Raw genomic sequence first — 26406 nt, 5'->3', positions numbered from 1 at the left:
TAGTTCGTCCATTTCGCCAACAGATGGCGCTAAACTTGCTCGACCCAGCGCAGGAATCGCTGAAGTCCAGCGCGGGAGACCAGCCAAAATCTGCGCTGGCCAGCGCAGATTTTGGTACTTTTCCTGCGCTGGAAACTGCTCGAATTTGCGCAGCGGCCCGCTGTGCAAAGCGACGGAAGGCGTTATGGCGTTCTGAGAATTTTATCATGCCTTCCTTTTCTCTCCAACGGCAAATTTGTCGAGCAGCTCGTCGAGCTGCCCGTCCCTGGCTCCGCCTCATTCCCCTCGCCTGAGCGCGCTGCCGAAGGTTTGGATGTGTTGGTGCGTCAGACGGCCAATCGCTGTCAGCCGTCGTCCGTGCTTTTTCCCTCCATAGCGCTATCTCTTTCTCGCGTGTGGACAATGCTCATGAGTTGCTGTGGCGCTTAAAAAACCGTTTACACTGCTGCGATGCATTTGAATTTTCACAAATCAAACAAAAAAAGCGCAATAAGTTCTATTGCTGCAATGTAAAAATGACTAAGGAATCGCTAGCTAACGCTGGAGGGTTTGCTGTGAAACGCGCTGAATCCTAATTCGCATTAACACGTTCATCCCGGCGCTGATTTTCATCAACTTTCCTTTCCACCAGCACCTAGAACGCAGGCTGGAAAGTTCACTGGCAGGCAGTGGGGCCTGCCATCGATCTGAACGTGTTAAGCATTAAGCATAACTTTGTTACACTAAGCTTTTGCTTTCGTATGTTGTAGATTACACAGATATGCTGAGCCGTCTGCGCAAGGGTATGAGCGTGCGTGTGTGTGCAAAACTGTCGCCAAATGTGTTTTTTCCGAAATGTTATGATCCATCGATCAAAGAAAGGAAGGTGTTCATGAAAGGCGGAAAGACGAATTGAGGCCCCTGTCAATGGTAACTGATGACAGGGAGGAGGGGGTAGTGGCACACAGCTGTTGGGAGATTGAACAGTATACTTATATTGCCGGCGGGAAGGGGGGTGGCCATGGGACCCCTACGATCATCGGTCACAGGCCCTAAAATTGTAGTTGCCATGGGGGGAGGGGAGGTGCAAATGGTTTTCTCCAGCCACGGAGCCCTAAAGACCATCTTTCCGGGGCCCTTGTCGCTAATACTCTGTCCACTTGTAGACATACGGCATACTACAGACTAGCGATATTCGGCGACCGCCTAGTCCGCCTATCGTTAGGTCTACCGCTGGTTCATGGCCGTGTTTTTTTTATCGTGGAGGTGCATCCTTCCCCCTGCCTGCAGCGTATGCATCGAACAGGAGACAGTGTGGCAGTATGCAAGTTGCACGCTGGATAGGAGCGGTCCCGCGGCACCGCCATCATTCCGCACATCTGCATGCCCGTCGTGGGTTCTAACCGCGTATGAACCGTCCGCCGTAGCAAGGGGTGACTATCCGGCTACGCGGTACTCAAGTCCTGAAAAGGCCGGCATGATCGCGTAGGCCATTACGCCAATAATAATAAGAAGAAGAAGAAGAAGAAGAAGAACTTAGCATAGCAGTCCACACTCGGGGAAGGTTTTTGTTTTGACTTTGGTGCTGCCGGGTCTACCGCTGTGGCGCGACAAATGCACGGAATTCACTCGACTAAAACATGAACCTACCGATCCGAACCCATTCCAAGGCAATGCCGGTCAATCGGCGTCATGATAACTTCTCCAAACCAACAAGCCGCCAGATTCTGGACGGGTAGGTGCAGCACCATATGCGCGAAAGAAATTTGCTACATATCACACGCACGTTTGCTTCGATCGTGTGCCTTTTTAACACCCCCAACAGCAGAACCGATCGCAAAGATCGTGGTGCCAATCCGATAGTTGTGTTGTCTCTCAGGTAGCGAAATCGAAAATGCATGGACTTTGTAGCCGCAGCGGATGAAAATGTACGCATCAGAATCAAATAGTTTTGGGGTTTCCACACGCACGCACACACACACACACACAAAAACACACACACACGCACGCGAGCACGCACGCACGCACACACACACGCACACATGCACGTACGCGTGTACGCGGGCAGGCACCCGCTAAAGCGCAAACGCAAGCACGCACCCACGAAAGCGCGAACGCAAGCACGCACTCCCCCCCCCCCCCCCCGCATGATCGATTACGGCTACCGTATCGGTAGAACGGCTGGTTCAGCTTTCTTGTATCGCATCCTCATCCAAAGCGCCGGGCGGGGTGGGGGATCGCGGCATGATAGAGTGAACGGTCACTTTCCCCGCGCTGTATGCGTATGTATCGAGACACAAAAACTGGAGACAGATTTCGGCAAATTAAAAAAAAATTATAACCACTATACACTGTGCTACATGATGCATAGAAGGTCGTTGAAGCATCAAACATGTTCAAATAAAAAATATTAGATTAGTGTTAGACGTTCTCCTACGCTTGTTTTAAATAGGCTTCTTCACCCTCAATTGGCAGGGGCATCGAATGGTCTCATCAGCAGCGGCACGAAATAAAATAAACCGTCAATACACCGATAACACTTTAAATCCCAATCCAGCTTCTCCCACGGCGTCTCAAGGTCACACACAAATTAAATAAATGCTAACACCCACCAATAACAATACACAACCTCAATGCACATATAAGTATCAACGCATACACCACAACACCCAATCAGCTGGCGGCGGAAGGCACGGGCTGAAGCTCTCAAGTAAGGCAAGCCAGGGTGAAGGAGGGAGAGGAGAGGAAGAAGCGGACGAAAAAATGGGCGCCAATATTTTTTTTTAAATTTTTTGACCGTTTTTATTTTTTTGCTCCGCCGCCGCCCGAACTGCCCGAACTGCCCGAATTGCGCGACCCAGCGCAGGAATCGCTGAAGTCCAGCGCGTGAGACGAGCCAAAATCTGCGCTGGCCAGCGCAGATTTTGGTACATTTTCTGCGCTGGAAACTGCTCGAATTTGCGCAGCGGGGGGTAGAATTAGATTCGAGTACCTGCTCGAAAACACGGTGTTGTTTACACCCGCTGCGCAAATTCGAGCAGTTTCCAGCGCAGAAAATGTACCAAAATCTGCGCTGGCCAGCGCAGATTTTGGCTCGTCTCACGCGCTGGACTTCAGCGATTCCTGCGCTGGGTCGCGCAGTTCGGGCAGTTCGGGCCAAGTTCGGGCGGCGGCGGAGCAAAAAAAAAAACGGTCAAAAAATTAAAAAAAAATAATGGCGCCCATTTTTTCGCCCGCTTCTTCCTCTCCTCTCCCTCCTTCACCCTGCCTTGCCTTACTTGAGCTTCAGCCCGTGCCTTCCGCCGCCAGCTGATTGGGTGTTGTGGTGTATGCGTTGATACTTATATGTGCATTGCGGTTATGTTTTGTTATTGGTGGGTGTTAGCATTTATTAATTAGTGTGTGACCTTGGGACGATGCGGGAGAAGCTGGATTGGGATTTAAAGTGTTATCGGTGTATTGATGGATTATTTTATTTCGTGCCGCTGCTGATGAGACCATTCGATGCCCCTGCCAATTGAGGGTGAAGAAGCCTATTTAAAACAAGCGTAGGAGAACGTCTAACACTAAACTAATATTTTTTATTAGAACATGTTTGATGCTTCAATGACCTTCTAAGCATCATGTAGCACGGCGTATAGTGGCAATAATTTTTTTTTTAATGTGCAGAAATCTGTCTCGAGTTTTGGGTCTTGACACACACATACACGCACACACACAGCGCGGGGAAATTGATCGTCCACTCTATCATGTCGCGATCCCCCACCTCACCCGGCGCTGGATGAGGATGCGCTACAAGATAGCTGAACCAGCCTTTCTTCCGAAAAGGTATCCGTACTCGCTCGTGCGGGAGGGGGGGGTGGGGATTGGTGGTGGGTGCGCGCTCGCCTGCGCGCTTTCGTGGGTGCGTGCTCGCGTGCGCGCATTCGTGGGTGCGCGCTTTCGTGGGTGCGTGCTCGCGTGCGCGCATTCGTGGGTGCGCGCGTTCGTGCATGTGTGCGTGCACGCGTGTGTGTGTGTGTGTGCGTACGTGCGGAAACCCCACAACTGCTTCATTCTGATGCGTAAATTTTCATCCACTGCGAAAACAGAGTCCGTGCATTTTTGATCTCGCTACCTGAGAGACAACACAACCATTGGATTAACACCACCATCTTTGCGATCGGCTCTGCTGTTGGGGGTATTAAAAAGATACACGATCGAAGCAAACGTGCATGTGATATGTAGCACATTTCTTTCCAAATCAGCTAGCAGATCCGAGTGGAAACAAAATTTTAATTGAATTCATACAAAAGATGATTCTGGATTTGTTTATTACGGGGCGCGTATGGTGCTGCACCTGTCCGTCCAGAATCTGGTGGCTTGTTGGCTGGGCAAGCCGGTATCATGACGCCGTTCGACTGGCACTGCCTTGGAATGGGTTCGGCTCGGTAGGTTCATGTCCTTTGGTCGAGGGCATTTCGTGCATTTGTCGCGTCACAGCGGTAGTCCGGCAGCAATAAAGACAAGCCAATCTCTTCTCCGGGTGTGGACTGTTATGCTAAGTTCTTCTTATTATTATTATTATTATTATTGTTGGGGTAATAGCCTATGCGATCATGCCGGCCATTTCAGGACTTGAATACCACGTAGCCGGATAGTAAGCCTTTGCTACGGCGGACGGTTCATACGCGGTTAGAACCCATGACGGGCATGCTGTTAAGATGTGCGGAATGATGGCGGTGCCGCGGGCCCGCTCCTATCCAGCGGGCAACTTGCATACTGCCACACTGTCTCCTGCTCGATGCATACGCTGCAGGCAGGGGAAGGATGCACCTCCACGATAGAAAAAAACACCGTCATGAACCAGCGGTGGACCTAACGGTAGGCGGACTAGGCGGTCGCTGAAGATCTCTAGTCTATAGTATGCCGTATGTCTACAAGTGGACAGAGGCCTCGTAAATAAAACAACAACAACAACAACAACAACAACAACAACAAGTGGACAGAGTATTAGCGATAAAGGCCCCCGGAAAGATGGTCGTTGGGGCCCCGTGGCTGAAGAACCATTTGCACAGCCCTCCCCCTCCCCCATGCCGGCAACAATTTTAAGGCCTGTGACCGATGATCGTAGGGGTCCCTTGGCCACCCCCCCCCGCGCCGCCGATTTAAGTATACTGTTCAATCTCCCAACAGCTGTGTGCCAGTACCCCCTCCTCCCGGTCATCAGTTACCATTTACATGGACCTCAACTCGTCCTTTCGCACTGTCATAAACACCTTCTTGTTTTGACCGATGGATCATAATATTCCGGAAGAAAACACATTTGGCGAAAGTGCATACACACGCACGTACACACCCATGCGCTGACGGCTCAGCATATCTGTGTAATCTAAACCATACGAAAGCAAAAGCTTAGTGTAACAAAATTACGCTTAATGCTTTGCACGTTCAGTTCGATGGCAGGCCCAGGGACTGCCAGTGAACTTTCCAGTATACCGGTTTTACAATCAGCTTGCGTTCTAGATGCCGGCGGAACGGAATGCTGATGAAAATCAGCGCCGGGCTGAACGTGCTAATGCGAATTAGGGTTCTGCGCGTTGCACAGCAAATGCTCTAGCGTGATCTAGCGATTCCTTGGTCATTTTTACATTGCAGCGTTTGAACTCATTGCACTTTTTTAGTTTGATTTGTGAAAATGCAACTACATTGCCGCAATGTTTGTTAACAGCTTTTTTAAGCGCCACAGCAACTCATGAGCATTGACCACAAGTGAGAATGAGATAGCGCTATGGAGGGAATGAGCACGGACGACGGCTGACAGCGATTGGCCGTCTGACGCACCAACACATCCAAACCTTCGGCAGCGCGCTCAGGCGAGGGGAATGAGGCGGAGCCAGGGACGGGCAGCTCGACAAGCTGCTCGACAAATTTGCCGTTGGAGAGAAAAGGAAGGCATGATAAAATTCTCAGAACGGCATAACGCCTTCCGTTGCTTTGCACAGCGGGAAGGGCCCCAATGATAAAGCGAGGAGAAAGGATGGCGAAGAGGATAAGAAGGAGAGAAAGAGAACGTGAATGTGAACTATTTTCCGGCTATTATCATTTTTGCGCCAACACGGTCGCGTACCGGGGGTTTTTTTTTGTCAGAAAGAGATAAACACATACAGCGCGCTCTCTCGAACGACCGTAAACGCTTCAATCAAGAAAGAGCTTCGATCGGTTCTTCGGACGTTTGTGCTCGCTTTCTCGATCAGTTTTGGAAAGCGAACTAAAAACCGAGCCCAAAAATTGCTCGATTTTGTTGTGCGGGAAGGCCTTTATACATGCCACTATTCAAATTCTCACTCAGGTCACTCGTGATTTCGTCGTTTGAAGTTGTGTGCGGAGTTTGAATGGGGAAAGGATTTAATATTTATTCGGTCAGTATTATAAAAAAATGCACGATATTCGGTAGGGTACTCATCTGGGCATCGGTAGGGGTACAGATAAATCGTTATTTCTGATCACTCTGCAAACAGGTTAAAATTACAACTTTTGGCTTAAATTATAGATAGAAAAACATAAATTATAAATTATAAATCATAGAAATATAGGAGCCAATGATTTTTTTAAGAACAAGCATTGATATATGTTACATCTCAACTAAGCTATTAAGCTCATCCTAATAATCATAATACGAGTGAAAACAAATCTGAAAAAATCGCATTCTAAGAAGCAATGACATAAGCCTGAATCCAGTACAAAATTTACCCTTTTTGAATCCTGTGAACTGGAGATAGTGAGCAGTTAAGCTCTATTACGTTAAGCTCTATTACGTAAACAAGTCAAACCAGTAATAAATGACCGGTCTCGTGGAACAGTCGTCAACTCGTACGACTTAATAACATGCCTGTCGTGGGTTCAAGCCCCGAATGAACCGTGTCCCCATACGTAGGACTGACTATCCTGCTATGGGTATAAAAAAGTCTCTGAAAGCCAAACCCACTAGTAGTACAGGTATGCCTTGACAGTGGTTGTTATAAAAGATGTGAGTTTTTATTTAACCGTCCAAATAGACATAGAGCGACAACGTCGCGCGCGACGAAAAATAGCTCAAAATTTCACTCGGTGTAGATCAAAGTAGCTCATTTGACTCAGTCAACCAACTTGTTTTTTATTTGAAAACACACAAAAATAGGTTAAAATGTGTTCAAATCTATTTTTTGCGTTTGGCATTAATCTGGCTTGTAAACAAAGTAGATAATTCGATTATTTCGGATGAAGCAAAATTGTCGCGCGCGACGAGTAGCTCTGTTTGCAAAATTGAGCTACTTTTTGTCGCGCGCGACGTTGTCGCTGTATGTCTATTTGGACAGTAACACGCAAATTGTTCTGACGGCAATACAGTTGGAAATTGAAATTGATCAAACGATAAAATGAGTGTGTTTCACCAATCATATGTTTATTTTCACTTAACTTATATCTACTGAACAAACCATACGAAATATAAAGTTTATCTTAGGTTGCAAAATTAATATATGATTAAATGAATATTAAAAACTAATTGACACGAAGCCACGGGAGTGAAAAAATGTTGAACAAATTGGTAACCCTTCAACACTGTTTGTCTATTTAAAATTATTTTCTCGTGGCTGCTTAAAAAAATACATATTTACCAAGCGACTTGAGCGACAAAATGTTAAACCACATGATAGGAGTAGTCAATCTTTTGAGAATAGATATATATTTTGTTTAAAAAGCAAAACAAAATATAAATCGATTAGATTAGAAACATGTATTTTAGTAATATTACCGAAGCAATGGATCACAATTGCGCCCAATAACAATTTGTTTACGCTTTTTCTCAAACTTCAAATTTTGTCACTTTTTGTCAACTTTATTTCTAGGCTACTCCAGGTTACAAAATATTGGTAAAAGCTTACGTTTTTATTGAAAGAATTGTCAGTATTTTGTCACTACCGTGACCTTGCGCTTGATGAACTGAAACTGAATGAAACAAAATATTATGTCATGTATCATAAATTTAACTATGAAACTAAAATGGCTTCTTTGAAGTGATTACTGCCTTTTCTTACGTTTTTATAGATTAATAATATAGTAATACAATCAATTTGGGCTCGTCAAACACATATTTTACTATATTGAAATTTACTGATTCGAAATCAAGCTTACAGTTTTATGCTAGCTTATGTAACCCTATAATATTTCAATTATCAGTAAAAAGAGATGTTCCTATAAAACAATCAAACAGAGTTAAAGAGTAGTTTAGACTATATTAAATGAGATGTATATCCAATTTGCTGAACTTAATGGCATGTAAAAGCTGTATGTCTCAACCTAACATTTTTTTAAACAAAGCTAGTTAATTTTGTAACTGAATATAGACTCACAGTACAGCCTAGAAGAAAAAAATCATTATTGTATTGCGCGTGTGTTTTAAAACGATGCGTAACTAAGTTTAAAACGTGCATGTGCGGGATAACGATAAAACTATCTAGATATACCCAGGTGTAAACGAGAAAATCTAATTTAATAAGAAGCAAGATAATTTAAAATTTTGAAAGATACTTATTGGATGTATTCAAAAAAATTAACTTGTAAAAAGATACTAGAGCAAAAACAACTACAACAATGTTTAGTTACTTATACTTGTATAAAAAAACATATTTTTACGCAACATAACATAAGAGATTTTTTTCAAGAATTTACGTTTGATTTCAATGTAATTGCATCGCAACCTTCGGTTTAATCATTAGCAATGCTAACGTGTTATCATTCGATTGAACTGTGAATTTAAAGGAATGACTAAAAAAATAAGTATAAATTAAATAAAACTTACTAAGATGGTACATTTACCATAGCTTTAACAAAACACACTATGATGGAAGTGAAAACATCGATAGCTTCACTAGGTCCAACAGCAGTTATTTTCGCTTCTTTTTTGATTTTTTCTTCCCATTCCCTCCGTTACCACCCCCTGCTGGCACATCACTAGTAATCTTGGTTGTGATGGAAGAAGCTATCAGGCTTGTGTCAAAATTACTGCTTGAATTACTATTGGGTACTAAACTCTTTGATGAAGCAATGGTGTAATCATCACCGAGAGCGACAGTTGGATCTGTTCTTATTCTGTTATAATTAACGGATTCTGTTGAATCTGAAACATGAACAGGTTCTTGAACTTCTTCAACCTGAACGCATCGCACATTTTCTATAGGCAGTGCTGCCATTGATACGGACATTTCATTTTGTATTTCCAACAGCGACCCTTCGCTGGATGTCGAATAGTTATTGTTTTCAATAGTTGTAATATCAGAAAGTAAATATGACGAAGTTTTTTTAAAAGCTATTAATGGCTCTAATCCTTCATCTCCTTCATCACGCTTTTCACCATCATCGTCACTATCCACTTCAGGAGATCCCATCGTTGTCATGATAATAGATGTACTTTTACAATTACTTAGACTGTTATTTGGGTGATGCCAACGTCGTACTTTATCGTCCGGCTCTATGAATTTATACATAGTTTTAGTTAACTTTTTCGTCAAAGCTACATCATCACGATCAGTTTCCTTATCCTGATCGTTATTTATTAAATTGACGGTAACATCCTCATCATCCTCAGATGCCGAAAAAAGCAAACCTACAAAAGGTGTTGCAAGTTCCGTAGAGGGATGGTGAAATGGGCTCTTGACTTGTTTTTCGTAAGAGGCTCCTTTTTTTAAGTCTAACTCATTTTCTGAAAATAGAGAATAATTTACATCACATTCATTTGGATTATTAAAATTTTCTGACTGTTCTTTTCGAGCAGAATCACTCGGATTAGACGGATAGGTTTCAATAGATTCTGAGACTTCGCGCAAGCTAGAACACATTGCCAACATTATATTTCCACGCGATAAAACGTCCTGCATATCAAACTTTAGCTGATTTAGTTGATGCACATCAAAGTTTTCGTCATTTTTTTCACCCATAGCACATTTATCTATATTTTCGTTCAATTGCACAACTGTTTGAGAAGATTCAGTATATCCCATCATTTTGTACCTTAGATCGTTATATACCGGGTCGTAATAGTTATCCAAATCTGATGTAGTAACTATCTCAGATGTTTCTTTTTCCTCATTAGATGTTTTTTCTTCTTTCATTTTCTGATTTTTGGCAATAATATTTGAACGCTCAGAGTATTCAGATTTTGAACCATCTTTGTCGATTACAGAAGTATCTCTAGCATTACTATTATCAGTTGATTGTTGCCCACTGTCTTCACCGAACAGTTCTATATCGTCAATTTTCAATGATTCAAGCGATGGAAGTAAGCATTCATGGTACATTAAAACTGACGGTTGAGCATCTGAAATCGGATTGATCAATTCATTTTTCACACTTTGAATAGTTTGTGTAAAGCTCTTTTGATTAAGTGAAACAAGATTGTATTCCTGTTTATCGCTTGTTTTGTTACTGCTTATGATATTCGTAATATGATGCACTGCACAATTACCGACGTTATCTAAATCTCTTCGAGCTTTACGATCCACGTTTACTATTTTATGCGAATCTACTAACACGGGTAAACTTTTTTTCCGTGTTTTTGTTGATCCTATGTTCTTAGAAGTGAGAAGTTTTTTTGTTAACGATTCGATTTGGCTATCCTCAGAAATATCCTTTTCTTCTTTCAATGAATCCTTTCTCTCTTTCTTTAATATACTCTCATTTATTCGCAAAGGATTATTACATAACATGGGCAATTCAATATTCTCAAATTCGTCATATGCTTTCCCTGACTCCGACCGTTCAGATTCAAATTTTACATCCTTGGTATCGTCAATTTCAGACAAGGATTTTTTTCTTGTATTGAATTTTTCATGCATGTTTTTTTTTAATATTTCGTTATTTGAATCCTTTAGTTGCTCATATTTTGAATCCTGTTGTCTAATTCCAGTAACAGAACTTAAGGATGATAAGTTTTTCTCTTCAATAACCGGTACAATCAAATCCGGTTCAACCAAAAATGCTGGCTGTTTAGATTGATCTTCATTGCCCCTGACCATGAATTTTACTTTATCATAACTATCAACATTACTGCATTCAATGCTATTTATTGATGTATCATGGTATATGTTAGACCGGTTTTCCATCATGTCATTCTCCTGTGTCGATATTTTTCTAGATTCCACGTTATCATAATGTACTGTTACTACAGGGCGAAAGAGTGCTTCATCACAATTTTCATGAAGGTATGATTCGATGCTTTCTTGCATAAAATCGTCTGGTTTGATGCTGTTTGGGGTTATTGATCTAGTCCCAACGGTGCTGATTGTTGTAACTGTTCCGAGAGGATTGACTACTTTAGCTATTGTAATGCTTGCACCTTGGTTTGTATTTCTCTCTGCACAAACCGCATCGGATCCAAAAGAGTTAATATGTTCGTATTGTTGTTGCTGCTGACAATAAATCACATTAGGACAAGATTTCCTATCATTTTGCATTGTTTGTCCATGAATTTTGTGGATATTTTCTTTTTTACTAGGAGAAACTGGATGTAGCATACACTCATAAAAACTTTCAATGCAATGTTCATTCCCAAATGCCTTACATCTACAACTCCCACTACACTGGTGTTGATGGTGCTGTTGTTGATATTGCTGTTGAAGTCCTTGTTGATTTTGATGATCACAGATAGAAGTCAGCGAGTGTGTGGATGAATATATGGATGTAGATGAACATGATGACATGGACGAAAGACCAGTAGCATTGAACGTTGTGTGTTGATTTCCCAGAGCTGGTGATTGATGATGTTGTTCTTGCCATTTAGTACATCCTTGCCCTTTGATGTTACAGTCAAACGTCAAACCAGTTTCCGAAAGGTTGCCTATGACAATCACGAAAAGTCCAGGAAAGGAAACAGTGATTCAGGGAAGACACATAGATTTATTTTGCCAAAATAAAGAAACAGAGACATACAAATTATATTGTTGGGAACAGAAGATGGTAAGCTTGCATGACAATCGCACCACCAGCATGCAATTGGTGACCTACATCTACATCCAAAATGATATCAATTTGTCATAAGAGCAAACCCATTCAAAAATTTAAAACATAATTAGTAAGAGTACGACGGCGATTATCATCATCAAAGAATACAAAGCAAGAGAGAAAAATTAGGAGAGAAAGTGGAGAGAAAAAGTGAGTGAGAAAGACAGTTTGTGATAAAGTGAGCGAAAGAGAGAAAAAGTAGGAAAGAAAGTAGAGATAAAAAATGAGTGAAAAAGACAGTGTGAAATAAAGTAAGAGTGTGAGAGAGAAAAGGGAGAGAGTACGAGAAAAAACAGAAAGAGAAAGCATAAATATATATAGACATATAAGGAATAAATTTCCAGAAGGAGCATTAAGAAACCTTTCATCTCTAGAATAATAATTGCTATTAACACATAAAAATGTAATTTTATGTTGGTTGCTGAATAGCAAACTATTTCTTGCAAATTCTCAATTGCTGCCATATTAAAATAAAAATCTCTTGGATTGGAGCTGAAATACTGTTGTTGACGCTGAATTTTTGTCTCTAAGGCATCCATTTTTTATATTACATATCATTTTTTTGCTCTCACGTCACGTTGTTTAGAAATCAATAATTTTTGGTTTTTGTAGATATCGCGATAGATTAACAAGCCACTTGAGAAGATAATCAAGACATTGTATACACCTTAAACTACATGCCAACTTTTTTCACTTTATTAAAACTTCTTGAATTGGCATAACAATTCATTTACCAAACAATATTTTTAATTTTACTTATTAAATTATTTCTCACTTGACTTAAACTGAATGATTTTGGAACACACAGTTTCAGAAATTATTTTACGGTCTGTTCCAAAGTTATCCCAATCGAGTGAAAATGACACTTTTCAGCCGTGTTTTCGATTGACATTTCGTGTATGATTTTTCAAACAGAACGGTGTACGAGATCCAGACTTTTTCGGCACATAACTATAACCGCGTGCCATGGCATATTTGCTCTCTTCATAACACGTTTAGTATTAGACATTTTGAGATTAAATAGTTTTTACATTGTTGGTGTTTATATAAATGCCTTTTGAGGCAATGGGCCAATTTTAGTAAATGATCGAGTGCCGCGGGTCAGGTAAATGCGGTTTTTTATTATTGCGCTTAAATTATTATATTTTAATGTTTTAGAAACATTTTAGATATTAATGTTGTTTTTCTGTAATTATATCATCCTATAGTATGGTTCAAAATTAATTTATCGAAAATTTATCGAAGTAAAAATAGACTCAGTAGTTTTAAAAATGCTTTATGGATAAGTAATGCCATGTCAGCTCAATTGGTAACTGATTCCTTATGAAAAAGCACTTTGATAATTGTTGTACTCGTAAACAGCAACAGTGTGGAATCATCGTTCTCATTAAAACAACAGAGATTTTTAAATATTTTTTTTTTTGCTTTCAAATAAGATTGAAAAAATCCCTAAAATAGTTTAAACGGAAACCAACTGATTTGTGTCGAATTAAGAAAAACGAATTAAACAAAATATAAAATTATCGCGTGAAAATGTATGGAGCTGTTTCACAATATTTTAAATTTTGTATTGCATGTTTTGCGTTGGTGAAAGTCTAATGATATCCCATCAAATGCAAGTCGCATGCAAAACTTTAAATAAATTTATTGTAACCAGGCTTTAGTATATCTCATCAATATTAAATTTCGTGTGCGATTTCCTTCATTCCGAAAGTCTTATTGTCGTGTTGAAACAATGTTAAAATTACATATAGGTTGCATTAACAAATTGACAAATTCATAGGTTTATCATGGAATTATCTTCACCCGCTCTAACAAAACGTTAATTGCACTTTGAATAGTAGAATCCCTTGAGACAACAGACAATCTCTACATGTACCCTCACCTTGACTCCTCTATCAGTCGAACTTTTACCATGACGACCAAAAAAGTGAACCAACCAACGTAGAATCGTGCGCGATCAACGAATGACGCCCCGTAGCGTCTTAAATGGACTGCGTACACAAGTCTGTCGTCGCATAAGAACGTGTCTGCGTTTTGGTTACCTACATCTTGGTACTATTAGGCAACAATCAAAGCATCGCAAGAGAGCTCAGGTTCATTTTTTAAGGTTCCAAAAGAAGCTAAAAATGAAGACAGAGGTACAAGTGGCTACATTACTGAGTTATCTGGGCCGGGAGATCGATCCGTCATTCCATAGTACTTTAATTAAAGTTGAAAGAGTACGATGGTATAAAATGTTATTCTAAAAGATTCAGTAATTTGTATACGAATAGTTTCTTCCCATCCTTCAAAATCAGTCAAAACCTTTCGCGGGCCGGATTGAATGTTGCGGCGGGCCGCAATTGGCCCGCGGGCCGGACTTTGTCGACCGCTGATATAAATGATACGATAAGAAAGAACTGTTCTTATGATTAAAATGCAAACTAAACATAACTGTCAAAAAGAAATACATATTGGCTGGTATCTTTTAATCCGTTCGTAGCGGCGGCGTACGCCTCGACACTCATTTTCCTAACGTACTAGACGAATTCAATGATACCAGCCATTAACTACAACAACGCTTGGCTTGGAGAACGAAATGGTGCGAATGGAAGAACATACAAACAGTCATATATTGATTGTCAAATTATGAGAGTGTGTGAGTTATCGTCCGAAAATTTCCGCTTGGGATGTGGTTTATGCGTTCTCAACGAATCGGCGTAACTCTAATATTCGCCTAAAGCCCACGTTACAGTCGAAGTGAACGTGAACGTGAAATCGCATGTAAAAGCTTTGATAGTTTATTTTGTACAACAAAATCTAGTGAATTGAGTTCGCTCTGTCGACGAGAAATTAAAGCTCAAATAAAAAAAACAGGAATGCAAGCACGACCCGTTAGGACTATGCCTCCCATACGTAGAACTGACTAATAACTATATAGCAATTATCCGCAGTACACGATACTCGATTTACGCGAATTCGAAATACGCAATTCCTCTAAATTTGACAGTTCATAGTGTTTTTTGAAAACATTTTTAAGTTTTGAAATATTTTATGCTCTTTTTGAATTTCACTAGTGTTCAACGCCATTTTGCATCGAACTTGTGCAACAGATACCTGTTTTACAAAAAAATTTAATGCAAAACTCTGTTACGATATTTTTCAACCATCGAACCAGAAGTGTAAACTGTTTTTCCATAGGAGTCCGCTATACACGAAAACTCGAGATACGCTATTTTGCTCGGTCCCGTACGATAGCGTTTATCGGATAATGACTGTACCCATTTGTGGTAAATGTTGGTCTAGACCTCCAGCGCTTGTCGCGCTAAATAAGAAAAAGAAAAGAAACTTATTACCTGTATTTTAGAGAAAATTATCAAATAATCATGCGTGGAGCTTTCAATGGAAAGTGTTTTAACAATGATCGTAAAAACAAATGCTGTTTTTGTTACGTAATTCCACGAACATAATTATACCATACTTGGACCAATACACGAATACGAATAAACAAATAGTTCCGATTATATTTGTGATTAACGAGGTTACCAACCCAAGCTTAACCGTCAACTCTACAACCGGATACCCGTGTATGATTTCGATTTTTAATCTTTAATAACTTTTTACAGAGAAATCGCTGCGACAAAATGTTTTCATGTATCTTTAGACTTTTTTATTCTCTTCATTTCCCTGCAAAAAAATAAAAACGAATTATTTTTTTTTCGTCTATATACTTTTTGTACCCCTACCCGTACCTCTTCGACCGGGTCCCAGACCCGGGTATCCCATACATTTTGTATGGGGAATGAAACATTTTTATGCTAAAACTTTAATAACTTCTGTTCTAGTCGTAGGATTTTCATTAAATTTGAAGAGAAAGTGTATACATTATTATTCTTTGCCTTTGTTTAGTTGATGGAATTGTAAAAATTCCTTTGATTTTTTTATACTTCAACTAATGATTACTCACTTTTGTATCAGTAACAAATCAGTAATACTGCAGGTGTTACGGAACTAATTTATTATTTTTGTGCATGTTTCTTATTTTATTTCAGTTCTTGCTATTGTACATTATGGTTATATCGTACGAAAAGTGAAATTATTTTATGATAAGATATTTATGAAAATTTGTAATAGCCAGGAAAAGTTTATCTCAAAGTTTAATGTAAAATGTGTAACATAAAGGTAAAAATGGGTATATCCAACGATTTTTTGAATTATCGAATAACTGAAATTTATTAATTTAAATGAGATATGTACATGAGAAATCTAAGCATAAGTATAAACGATCTGTCAAGCTGTCTGTCAAATCTTTTCAGTTTCGCGGAAACTCTAGTACGCTCCGATTTTTGTTGATTCACATTGTCCGCATAAACCGAAAAGAGTATTTATTTTCTGTAAACTGTGAATCACATTTATATTTCATTTGACATTATGGAAAGTAGTGACTGGCTTTCAATTGAACAACTGGATGAGCTTAGCCTTGAGGAAAGAGAGAGATATAATCAACAGAGACTGCAGGAAATGGCTGAAGAAGGAAGCGACGAAGAAGTTTTACTTTTTCCATCCACTGGCGAGGACCAAAATGATTGTTTAGTAAGTGGAGCTCTGAATGATTCTGACGCAGAAGAATTACAGGTCCCAGAATACAATCATATAGATTCAGGTGACGAGTATTCTGAAGAGTGGCTGGACGAGTATACTGCGGAAGAGTACAAATCAAAAAATGGCACTGTTTGGTCCAGCGAGCGTCCTGGAAACACACACAAAATCTTAGCACACAACATACTCAGGTCAAAAAACACAGGTCCAACTAAAAAAACAAAAGGTTTAAGAATAGTTCATACATTTAAACAACTGCTGACAGAAGCAATGTGTGATTTGATTATTCGAGAAACGAATAGGAAAGCAATTATATGCTTCCAAAATTGGAATGAAAGTGATCGGGTGCATTCAAAAGATTGGAAGCCTCTGACAAGCTCAGAATTTGATGCATACATTGGGTTGCTTCTCTTAGCTGGTGTGTCGCACTCAAACTACATGCCAGTTACAGAGTTGTGGAAAACATCTTCCCATCCAATGTTTCGCGCTTCAATGAGCGTTCAGCGATTCTGGTCGATCAGTCGGTTTATCCGTTTCGATAATGGTCAGACGCGACAGCAGCGGAAGACGATGGATAAAGCAGCCGCTATATCTGATGTTTTTCAAATGCTCAACGCTAATTTAAAATCGTGTTATGTGCCTGGAACAAATGTCACCGTAGATGAACAGCACCGTAGATGAACAGAGGAAGTGGACGAAATGTCGTTTGTGATAATTTTTTTACATCGTACAATTTAGCACTCTCTCTAATGCTAGACTATAAATTATCAATCTTGAGCACTGTGAACAAAAAACTTACTTTTGTTCCAGCATTCTTCGTCAACCCAAAAGGAAGGATACCTGAATCAACCTTATTTGGGTTCAGTGAGAATGTATGTTTATGTTCATACGTCCCAAAAAAAATTAGTGCGTTATCCTCATGTCTACTTCTCACTATGACATGGAAATAACAGGACCTAAGAATAAGCCTAAAATGATCGACGACTACAACAAATTGAAAGGCGGTGTCGACGATATGGACAAGTATTTGTCAGAATATACCACAAAAAGAAAAACTAATAGGTGGCCACTGGCTTTTTTTACTATATGCAAGATGTAGCAGCTTTTGCTGCATTCATATTGTACAAGGAAAATATTTTTCAAAGGACCAAGCATCGTGGAGAATTATTGTTGACTGGGGCAGGTCATGTCAAACTACTCTATTGTGAGCAGGCCAACAAGAGAGAAAGACCTAATGTACGTATTTTTGTTATATCTTAAAAAGATATGATATCTGTATGTATTGGATGTTTGTTTACCATGCATCTAGCTCTTACAATAATCAAATAACGTTATTTTGGGCCGGCCTTTTGTAATAGCTGCGCCTGAGAATTAACTACGATAGAAGGCTGATTTTATTTAAATTTCATAATCTTTTTTTTTTCATTTATTAATATTCTGTTCCATTGTCAGCACCTTCCATTTAATCGAAGATCCAAGCTTCTATCCAAGGGGTATGAAAGTGACAGCTCAATAATATCGCCGAATATGTCAACGATTGCTTCCGAACAACTCAATATCGGTACGGTTAGTTTTCTAGATTTTTGGGAACAGAGAGGAACACCGCAAGATTCATCCCTTGTATTAGACCAGAATTGAACACATATAATTAAGGCCACTATCCACGTGTGTAATTAAGTTTAAAATGAATTTCATATTTACACTCAAATTTGCCCCAAGTCCCAAAAAAAGGAGTGCGGAATCCGTTTGTTAGCGGAATTTGGGGCAAGAGTGCCACCAAGCATTTTTTCCTTAAAAACTTTAGTTAAATGATCAATTGTGTATACAGTTGGTTGCTTTCCAATGACTAGGTATACTGAACCGAATTTCATGTAGATCAATTGATATTTCCCATTGGGTTGATCTGATGTATGTTGAGTTTCAAAATATTATAATTTTTTGATCCAACCAAATAAATCTCAAAAATCTCAATAAATCTCAAAAATCATGCGAACAATCAACCGAGAAAATATTTACACCACCGTAAAGCTGAGAAAACGTGAATTTTCTGTGGCTTTGTTAACTTATGGGGCAAAAGAGCCATCTCTATTTTCGGCAAGTGTACCACCATCTTTCATAGGCAGGAGCTGTCAAAAATGTAAACATTGTTGTAGCGTGCAACGGTATGGTGCGCTATTACGAGCGAATTCCACCCCGGAAAAAAACAGACCAGCAACAAACCATATTGCGATACAGTTTGTGATGAAAAAGGGTTCATTGGTGACTCAAGACATGTTGGAATACATGCACCAGTGCCACAAACTTAACTATTTCCAATTATCTAAGAAATTCGTTTATTTTAACCAGGTGGCCGTCTTGCCACATACGAGTGGCATTCTTGCCCCATAGCCCAAAATACAACGTCTTTTTGGACCCTTTTTTAAACGCTTCAAAAACAATTTTGTTTGCACGTTTTTCAAGCGAAACTCATTTAGAAGTAAAGAAATAGATGTAAAATGGTTATGAGATTTAAATCGGCTTTTGAAAAGCATGTTTTAGTGAGTTATAACATGAAATACTTATGGTGGCACACTTGCCCCAAATTCCGCTACTCCGACCTCCGGTTGCTTCTTAGAACTGGGAAACATACAGATACAAGAACAAAAACGTCAACGAAAGCTTCATCTATTCGAATGGCAAAAAATATTCCAATTTTTCTCCAGTTGAACTCGAGTACTTCCAACGGAATCGAATGTCAATCGAGCAAAATAACCAGCATGTTTATTTGTACTTTTCGTTCTCATTGGTTCAACACCAACGTTTGCACATATCGATTATGTATTTTGGGTAATGTGTTCCTACAAGGATGTTCCTTCACTACCTTTCTTTAAGTTCACAGTAACGGATTTATCGATGGGTGGAGTGGGCGTTAGTCCTTACAGGGTTTTACAAGTCAGAATCGAATGCCAGCAAAACAATTTCAGAAGCTCAAGATGCAGTTTAGTTGTCAAAAAGTTGTTGTTTCACCGCACCGATGCTATTTTCAAAAGCAAAATACGATGTTTAAATCGCTCAAATTTTTGTATCGCATTTTGAGATTATTGTATACTCATATATATATATATATATATATATATATATATATATATATATATATATATATATATATATATATATATATATATATATATATATATATATATATATATATATACATATATTGTATATATTGTATATATTGTATTATATATATATATATATATATATATATATATATATATATATATATATATATATATATATATATATATATATATATATATATATATATATATATATAATACAGTGGCCGGCAAAATAAAGTGGCCACTACTTACATTTTTACATTTTTCTAATTTTTTTCGTTAAAAGTGAAGCTATCTTTGTGTTATATTTTTTTAAACAATCTTCATTCTTTGCTCTTAAATGTGCAATCAAAATTTATTGAAAAAATCAAAGGTTTACCAGTACCAAAAATATTTTTAAAAAAATTAGTCCAAATCACACTGACAAAAAAAAGTGCCCACATGAATTATTTCAACAAATTGATTTATTAAACACAAACAACAACTATTTAATATTTTATGTGCCCCCCTTTGGATCTTAGGACTAACTGCAAGCGCTTTGGCATACTCTCCACTAGATTTTCTATATGATTTGGGTCAAGATTTTCCCAGGCGTTCTCTAGGGCTTCAAAATATTTATCTTTATTAGTTACGCCAGTTTTTTTCACTCTATCATCGAGAATGGCCCACAAATTCTCGATGGGATTTAGATCAGGACTTTGTGGAGGCCATTCAAGCGGTTTTATGCGACATGAGTTGAAAAAAGTTTTTGTTTTCTTCGCGGTATGTTTGGGGTCGTTATCTTGCTGAAACACAAATTTATTTTCTAGACCTGTTTTTATTAGAGATACCTCTAAATTTTCTTGTAGGATGGTAATATAAGTATCAGCTGTCATAATGCCGTTGATTCGCACCAGGCTTCCTACCCCTCCCCAAGAAAAACACCCCCAAACCATAACATTGCCCCCTCCATGTTTCACCGTTCCTTGGATGTTGCGCTCTTGAAGCTCCTCACCTGGTTTACACCACACATGGGACCGCCGTTTTCGGTTAAACAGTTCAAATTTAGACTCATCTGTCCAAAGAACAGTTTTCCAAAACTCGAGCGGCTTATCCGCATGCTCTTGAGCAAATTTGAGCCGTTTTGATTTGTTAGCCTTACTGATGAAGGGTCTTTTCTTGGCTAATTTGCTATTGTACCCCTGTTCTATGATGCGACGGCGAATCGTTCGATCGGATATATTTAACTGAAGTGTATTTTTGATTTCAAGGACTGTTACTTTAGGGTTTTTCTTCACTTCGCGCACGATCCTGGTGTCTGTTTTGCTATCTGTTATTCTCTTCCTACCTCGGCCTGGGCGATCTACCACTGAACCTAACGTACTATATTTTTAAAGATTTTTCCAACTGCTGATTTGCTGATGCTATACTTGCCAGCAACAGCTCGATGTGATTCCCCGTTCTGAACATCGCGAACAACTAATTTTCGGACAGCCAGAGGAATTTGTTTTGTGTTGTTTTCCATTTTGTGCAACTGAGCCAAATTGTCCAAAATTAAAGTACGAATCCACTTCAATGCCAATGCTAATGCATGCAACCGGTCGCTTGCCTAAACACCTCATGTCAACAAAAAATCTGTCAAAACAAAACGATAAAAACGATAAGTTTGATCGATTTGCATAGTGGGCACTTTTTTTTGTCAGTGTGATTTGGACTAATTTTTTTAAAAATATTTTTGGTACTGGTTAACCTTTGATTTTTTCAATAAATTTTGATTGCACATTTAAGAGCAAAGAATGAAGATTGTTTAAAAAAATATAACACAAAGCTATAACTATAGCTATAGCTTCACTTTTAACGAAAAAAAATTAGAAAAATGTAAAAATGTAAGTAGTGGCCACTTTATTTTGCCGGCCACTGTATATATATATATATATATATATATATATATATATATATATATATATATATATATATATATATATATATATATATATATATATATATATATATATATATATATATATATATATATATATATATATATATATATATATATATATATATATATATATATATATATATATATATATATATATATATATATATATATATATATTGTACGTATGTATGTATATATAGCTGTATACATGCATATTTATACATATTTCTATTGATTTACATAACAAAAATTTACAATACATCAAAACTGACTTAAACTTTAAAGTTCATTATGGTTTAACCGAGTCCATTTGTTGTTCATGCCTGTAAAAATAAGCGAAAAAATCGAGCAGTACGATTAAACTACTGTTAACTTGTATCGCATACGCTCTTGACGATAATTTGTTTAACAACGGCTTAGGACCACTCATTAAATTTAACAAATGAACTCCAATGCCAAATTCTAGCTATTGTTAACGACTCTGGTTAATTTTTAATGACAATTAATTTTTAACCATTTCTTTCGCGAGGCCAGTTCTGGCAAGAACTCTGGCAATTTTTAACAACTAAATTATTAACTATTGTTAATTTTTAACAATTCCTTTCGCTATGCCTTCTATTGTTTCTGGGCGTAACTACATCGGATTTATCTATCTGATTCCTTACAAAATTTTACCATACATGATCTATTCCACCAAACATGCTTGGTTATATAGGTTGTAAATATAGGCGTCCAACATAAAAACACTTTTTATTTGGTTTGTTCTTTGTATTTGTTTAAAAAAGTGGTTTCAATTTATTTGTTACATGAATAAAACAGTCGAGTAGATGAAAGGTGCGAAAGCACCGCCTCATCACCGAGTCTAAACTCTATGCAGTTTTCTGCTCCCTTCACAACACAGGGTTTTCGAGAATTATATTGACAAGATTAGCGTATTTTTGTTTTATTGTTCGAGCATTATATGCTCGAACAAACCATCAACTCGCAGCATTTGTCAATATAATCATCAAAAATCCTATAATAACCACAGTTTAAGATAGGAAAGAAGTCTTAAGTATAAAAAATGAAGTATCCTACTTTGCATAACTATTGTTTCTATTAAAAAGAAACAAATAGCTCACAGTTGTCCAACATCAATTCAATATATTTGAGAAACGTAACAAAATCATCGTATCATCTTTCATAGCCTGTCATATAATTGATGCCTTACAAATCTATTTACTCATTTCTAGGGAATTTTGAAATTTTTTTAAGTTTTCATCTCTTTAATTTTTTTACTTTTCAAGGTTGAATCATTTTTAACAAAATGTTCGAAATCAAAATTATTGCATCTGTAACTGATTCTCAATACAGGAGATAGATGTGAGATATAACTTGAGATAAAAATTGTTATTAAGCAGAAAGCATTGGATTTTATTTATTTCTCACCGTTAACCGTTCCATACACATCGATGAAATGTGTGAATGACTTTTGAAATAATATCAATATATTGTAGAGAATTGTTTAAGTAAAAATACACGATATTATCGATATCTACTCTTCAAGTTCGATAGTAAACTATGTATTGAAAGATATTCGACATTCGACTTTTTCAAATTACACCTTGCATGTCATTTTTTTCAATCGCAAATGCAGTCATATTTCGGGGGTCTCCTGTATCATGCTTTTTAAATTATATAATATTATCACACACACATTATTCAAATTTTTAACACGGAATTGATGAAATTTCTCCTGATTGATTGCGTTAAAGATAATTGTAGTTAAAAAGAGTCCAACAATAGCTACAGTTTAAAACAAGGCCAGCCACAAAACCTAATCCCAGCCATTAATAATTGACCAATAAAACAAAAAACTAACGATAAGATAACAACATAACAACAAAGAAAAATAAATCATAACATAAACAATAACAACTATCGTCTAACTATAAAAAATATAAAACATAAACGAAATTCAAAAGCACAAACTAATCGAACGAAATCAAAAACCGTTAAACATATCGTGTTCATATTGGATGAGAATGAAGCAAATAATGTGATGGCGTCTATTCAAAATAGCAACTCAACCCGTACCTGTTGTATCTTTCCTAGTAGTGTTAAGAGGTGATTCACGCATAGCATCTGCAAGATCTTCGCGTAATTGTGATTCTACTGGACCTAACGATGATAACAACTCGGTGCCCAGGTTTTCGTGATGTCGAAATTCGTTCATATTCATTATTCGTGGGCTTTGCTCAAAACCATCTACTGATTTTGCAATATTGTCGTCGTTTAAGAAATCCGGGAAAGAAATATAAGGATATTAGTAAAAAACAGGTTATATAAAATTTGAAAAGTGCTATTAAATGCATATTACAACATGATCCAGAATCAATTAGTACAGGAACCAAAGGCCTCATACCTCCAACTGAAGGCATATTCACTGGATGGGATCGTTGTAGTATCCGGTTCAAGATGGCACCGCTACCACCGCTGGTATTGGTACCTATTTCTACTGCTTCTGTGTCAATAGACGTCAACGGGGAACTAAAACATGATATTAAAATAAAAAAAATTGATTTAAACTGTTAATTATAAATATATTCATATACATTACATATATACTGCATAAGTATATACCTAGGTAAAATAATTAGAAAAGATTCAGATAAAATATAACAATTTTGAAATTTTACGTTTTTTATAACCGTTTAGTGTTTTATAATATTCAACCAAAAAAGAAGTTAATGTAATCATCTAAATATCTATTATGAAAAGGTAGGCAATTATCTCAACCGCATTTTGTCGTAAAAAAACTCTCTTTCTCATTCAAACACTCTTTCTCATTCAAAAAAAAAAAACAAAACTAAGTAAACCAATAAATAAAAAACGACAAAAAACGAGGCATTATGATAAAAAAATTAAGTGACGATATCACTATAAACCATTATATTCTTACCCACTCGGTGTACTATATGTTTTAAACATGAATTGCGGACCCATCCACAAACGACGATGCGGACCAGCATGAGTTATTATCTCAACTTGCGACAACCACCGATCATCGTGATCTACTGGAGTACTTTCACGTTGATGTGAATGTTGTGAACGATCATACTCTTGCATCGATCCAGTATTGTGTCTTTTGCCAGAAATATCTTCTTCTACAATTTGGTCTTTAATGAGCCAGTTGTCCATAGCAAGCGGTGGTTGAATTTCTGCAGCAGATGTATTTTCTTGGCGTTGTAGACACCATTGTGCTTTAGCTTCTATCTCTAATTCGATCGCCGTATCATCGCATACTTTCTCCTTTGGCGTCCCTGTTTAAAAGATCGTAAAAAAGCAACATTTATTTGTCATTATTTTATTTTTCTTTGGCACAGCCAACCGTTGTAGCAAGACCTGCTTGCACCTTTAGTAGGCGAGGCTTTCAGTGACTTACAGGGGCTTAAGTCAGTGGAACGAAGAATGTAAATGTTGTTATTAGCCGCGTACAAGATGTTAATCCACATTAATCTGATATTTCATTTCGATCATCATTATTTTAAATTTCTTCAGCATGATTTTCAACACACCCTATGCTGAATTTAATAAGACAGTACTTTGTGATGTGTTGAAAATCATGTGTAAAAAATGAAATTTTATTATGAAGCAATTCCATCATTTGACAGCTGTTGAAAAACATCTTGGAAGCGGCGAATAATTATGTGCACATTCAAAAGTGACTAGGAAAACCCTGTATTGAATACACATAATAGGATAATCAGTCCTACGTATGTTGGGCATGACACACGTGTTGTTAAGTCATACGAATTGACGACTGTTCCATGAAACCGGACATTTTTCATTAAATTAGTCAATAATTGCTAGTTAAAGGATATGTTGCATCACGTAGAATACACATCGAGACTTTCAAACTGAGTTAAAAATAAAATGACATAAAAACATACTTAGTAATAAAAGAGCGTTAAATAAATACGACACGTATATCTCCCTTGAAAACTTACGACATTTAACCGAGCTACGAGTTTTGGCTTTCGCATGATACATCATTTATCTTAACAGAGGTTAGTTTCGTTGGGTTCAGTGATATAACCTTCTTACTCGGTATTATTGCTAATTTTTATACCAGGTTGTTACCCTTTTCGTTTTTATTTAGTTACTTACTTACTTACCCGGAGCTAGAACCCCTTTGGCTTACTGCACGAGTATGCGAAATCCCTCACGGTCTAGCGCCCCTGTCTGCCAGTCCGTTATCCCAGCTTTGATGGCGAACAACTCCACCTCAATTTGGGCCTACCGCGCCCTCTTTGTCCTTGTGGACGAATCAAAAGACTTTACGGTTTGGGTCGTCCGGTTTCATGCATGTAAGATGAACAGCCCACCAGAGCCAAGCGAGCTTGATACATTACATTGCACGACAATGAGATCGCTGTGCATCTCGTATAGCTCGTTGGCGTTAGCTGTATTGGCTTCTCCATTGTCCTTACTCATGTCCAATCGGGGCCTAACATACTTCTGATCATTTTTACTCGGGAACGCGGCCAAAGGAGTTTCAAGAATCCCTTGCCTTTGAGCCATCCCGCACAGAAAAATCAAGTATTTGAGATCGCATTCTAGTTCGCTTTGCGAAAAATCGGTCGAGAAAACGATCTGCCACCTACGGCATGTCACCAAACCAATCGAAAGCTTTAGGTCAATTGAACAGTTTACGGTCGCTAAAAAAAGCGTGCTGTATGTGTTTATCTCTTTTCGGCAAAAAAAAAAACTCCGAACCGCAACCGTTTTAGTACAAAATGATAGGGACCAAAAATATTTTAA

General features: G+C 38.0%; 1 protein-coding gene across 9 annotated transcripts in view; it reads right to left on the bottom strand.

The window, feature by feature from the left end:
- LOC121595883 (breast carcinoma-amplified sequence 3 homolog) overlaps positions 1-26406 on the bottom strand; it is a 111252-nt gene that overhangs the window by 36338 nt on the left and 48508 nt on the right. For 2 of the 9 annotated variants that reach the window (XM_041920455.1, XM_041920276.1), the window contains exons 4-7: positions 24545-24905; positions 23963-24132; positions 23680-23853; positions 7382-11833 (exon numbers count right to left, since the gene is read on the bottom strand). In XM_041920455.1, the coding sequence (XP_041776389.1) occupies positions 8886-11833; positions 23680-23853; positions 23963-24132; positions 24545-24905 (3653 nt within the window). In that variant the 3' untranslated portion in view covers positions 7382-8885. Of the gene's footprint in view, positions 1-7381; positions 11834-16238; positions 16730-21789; positions 21927-23679; positions 23854-23962; positions 24133-24544; positions 24906-26406 lie in introns of those variants that run through there. The other 7 variants (XM_041920883.1, XM_041920969.1, XM_041920367.1 and 4 more) reach the window with 6 other exon arrangements.

The sequence above is a fragment of the Anopheles merus genome, chromosome X (genome assembly GCF_017562075.2).
Source record: "Anopheles merus strain MAF chromosome X, AmerM5.1, whole genome shotgun sequence".
NCBI lineage: Eukaryota > Metazoa > Arthropoda > Insecta > Diptera > Culicidae > Anopheles > Anopheles merus.
The sequence above is the reverse complement of the archived record's forward strand: the minus strand, read 5'-3'. Positions and strand labels throughout refer to the sequence as shown.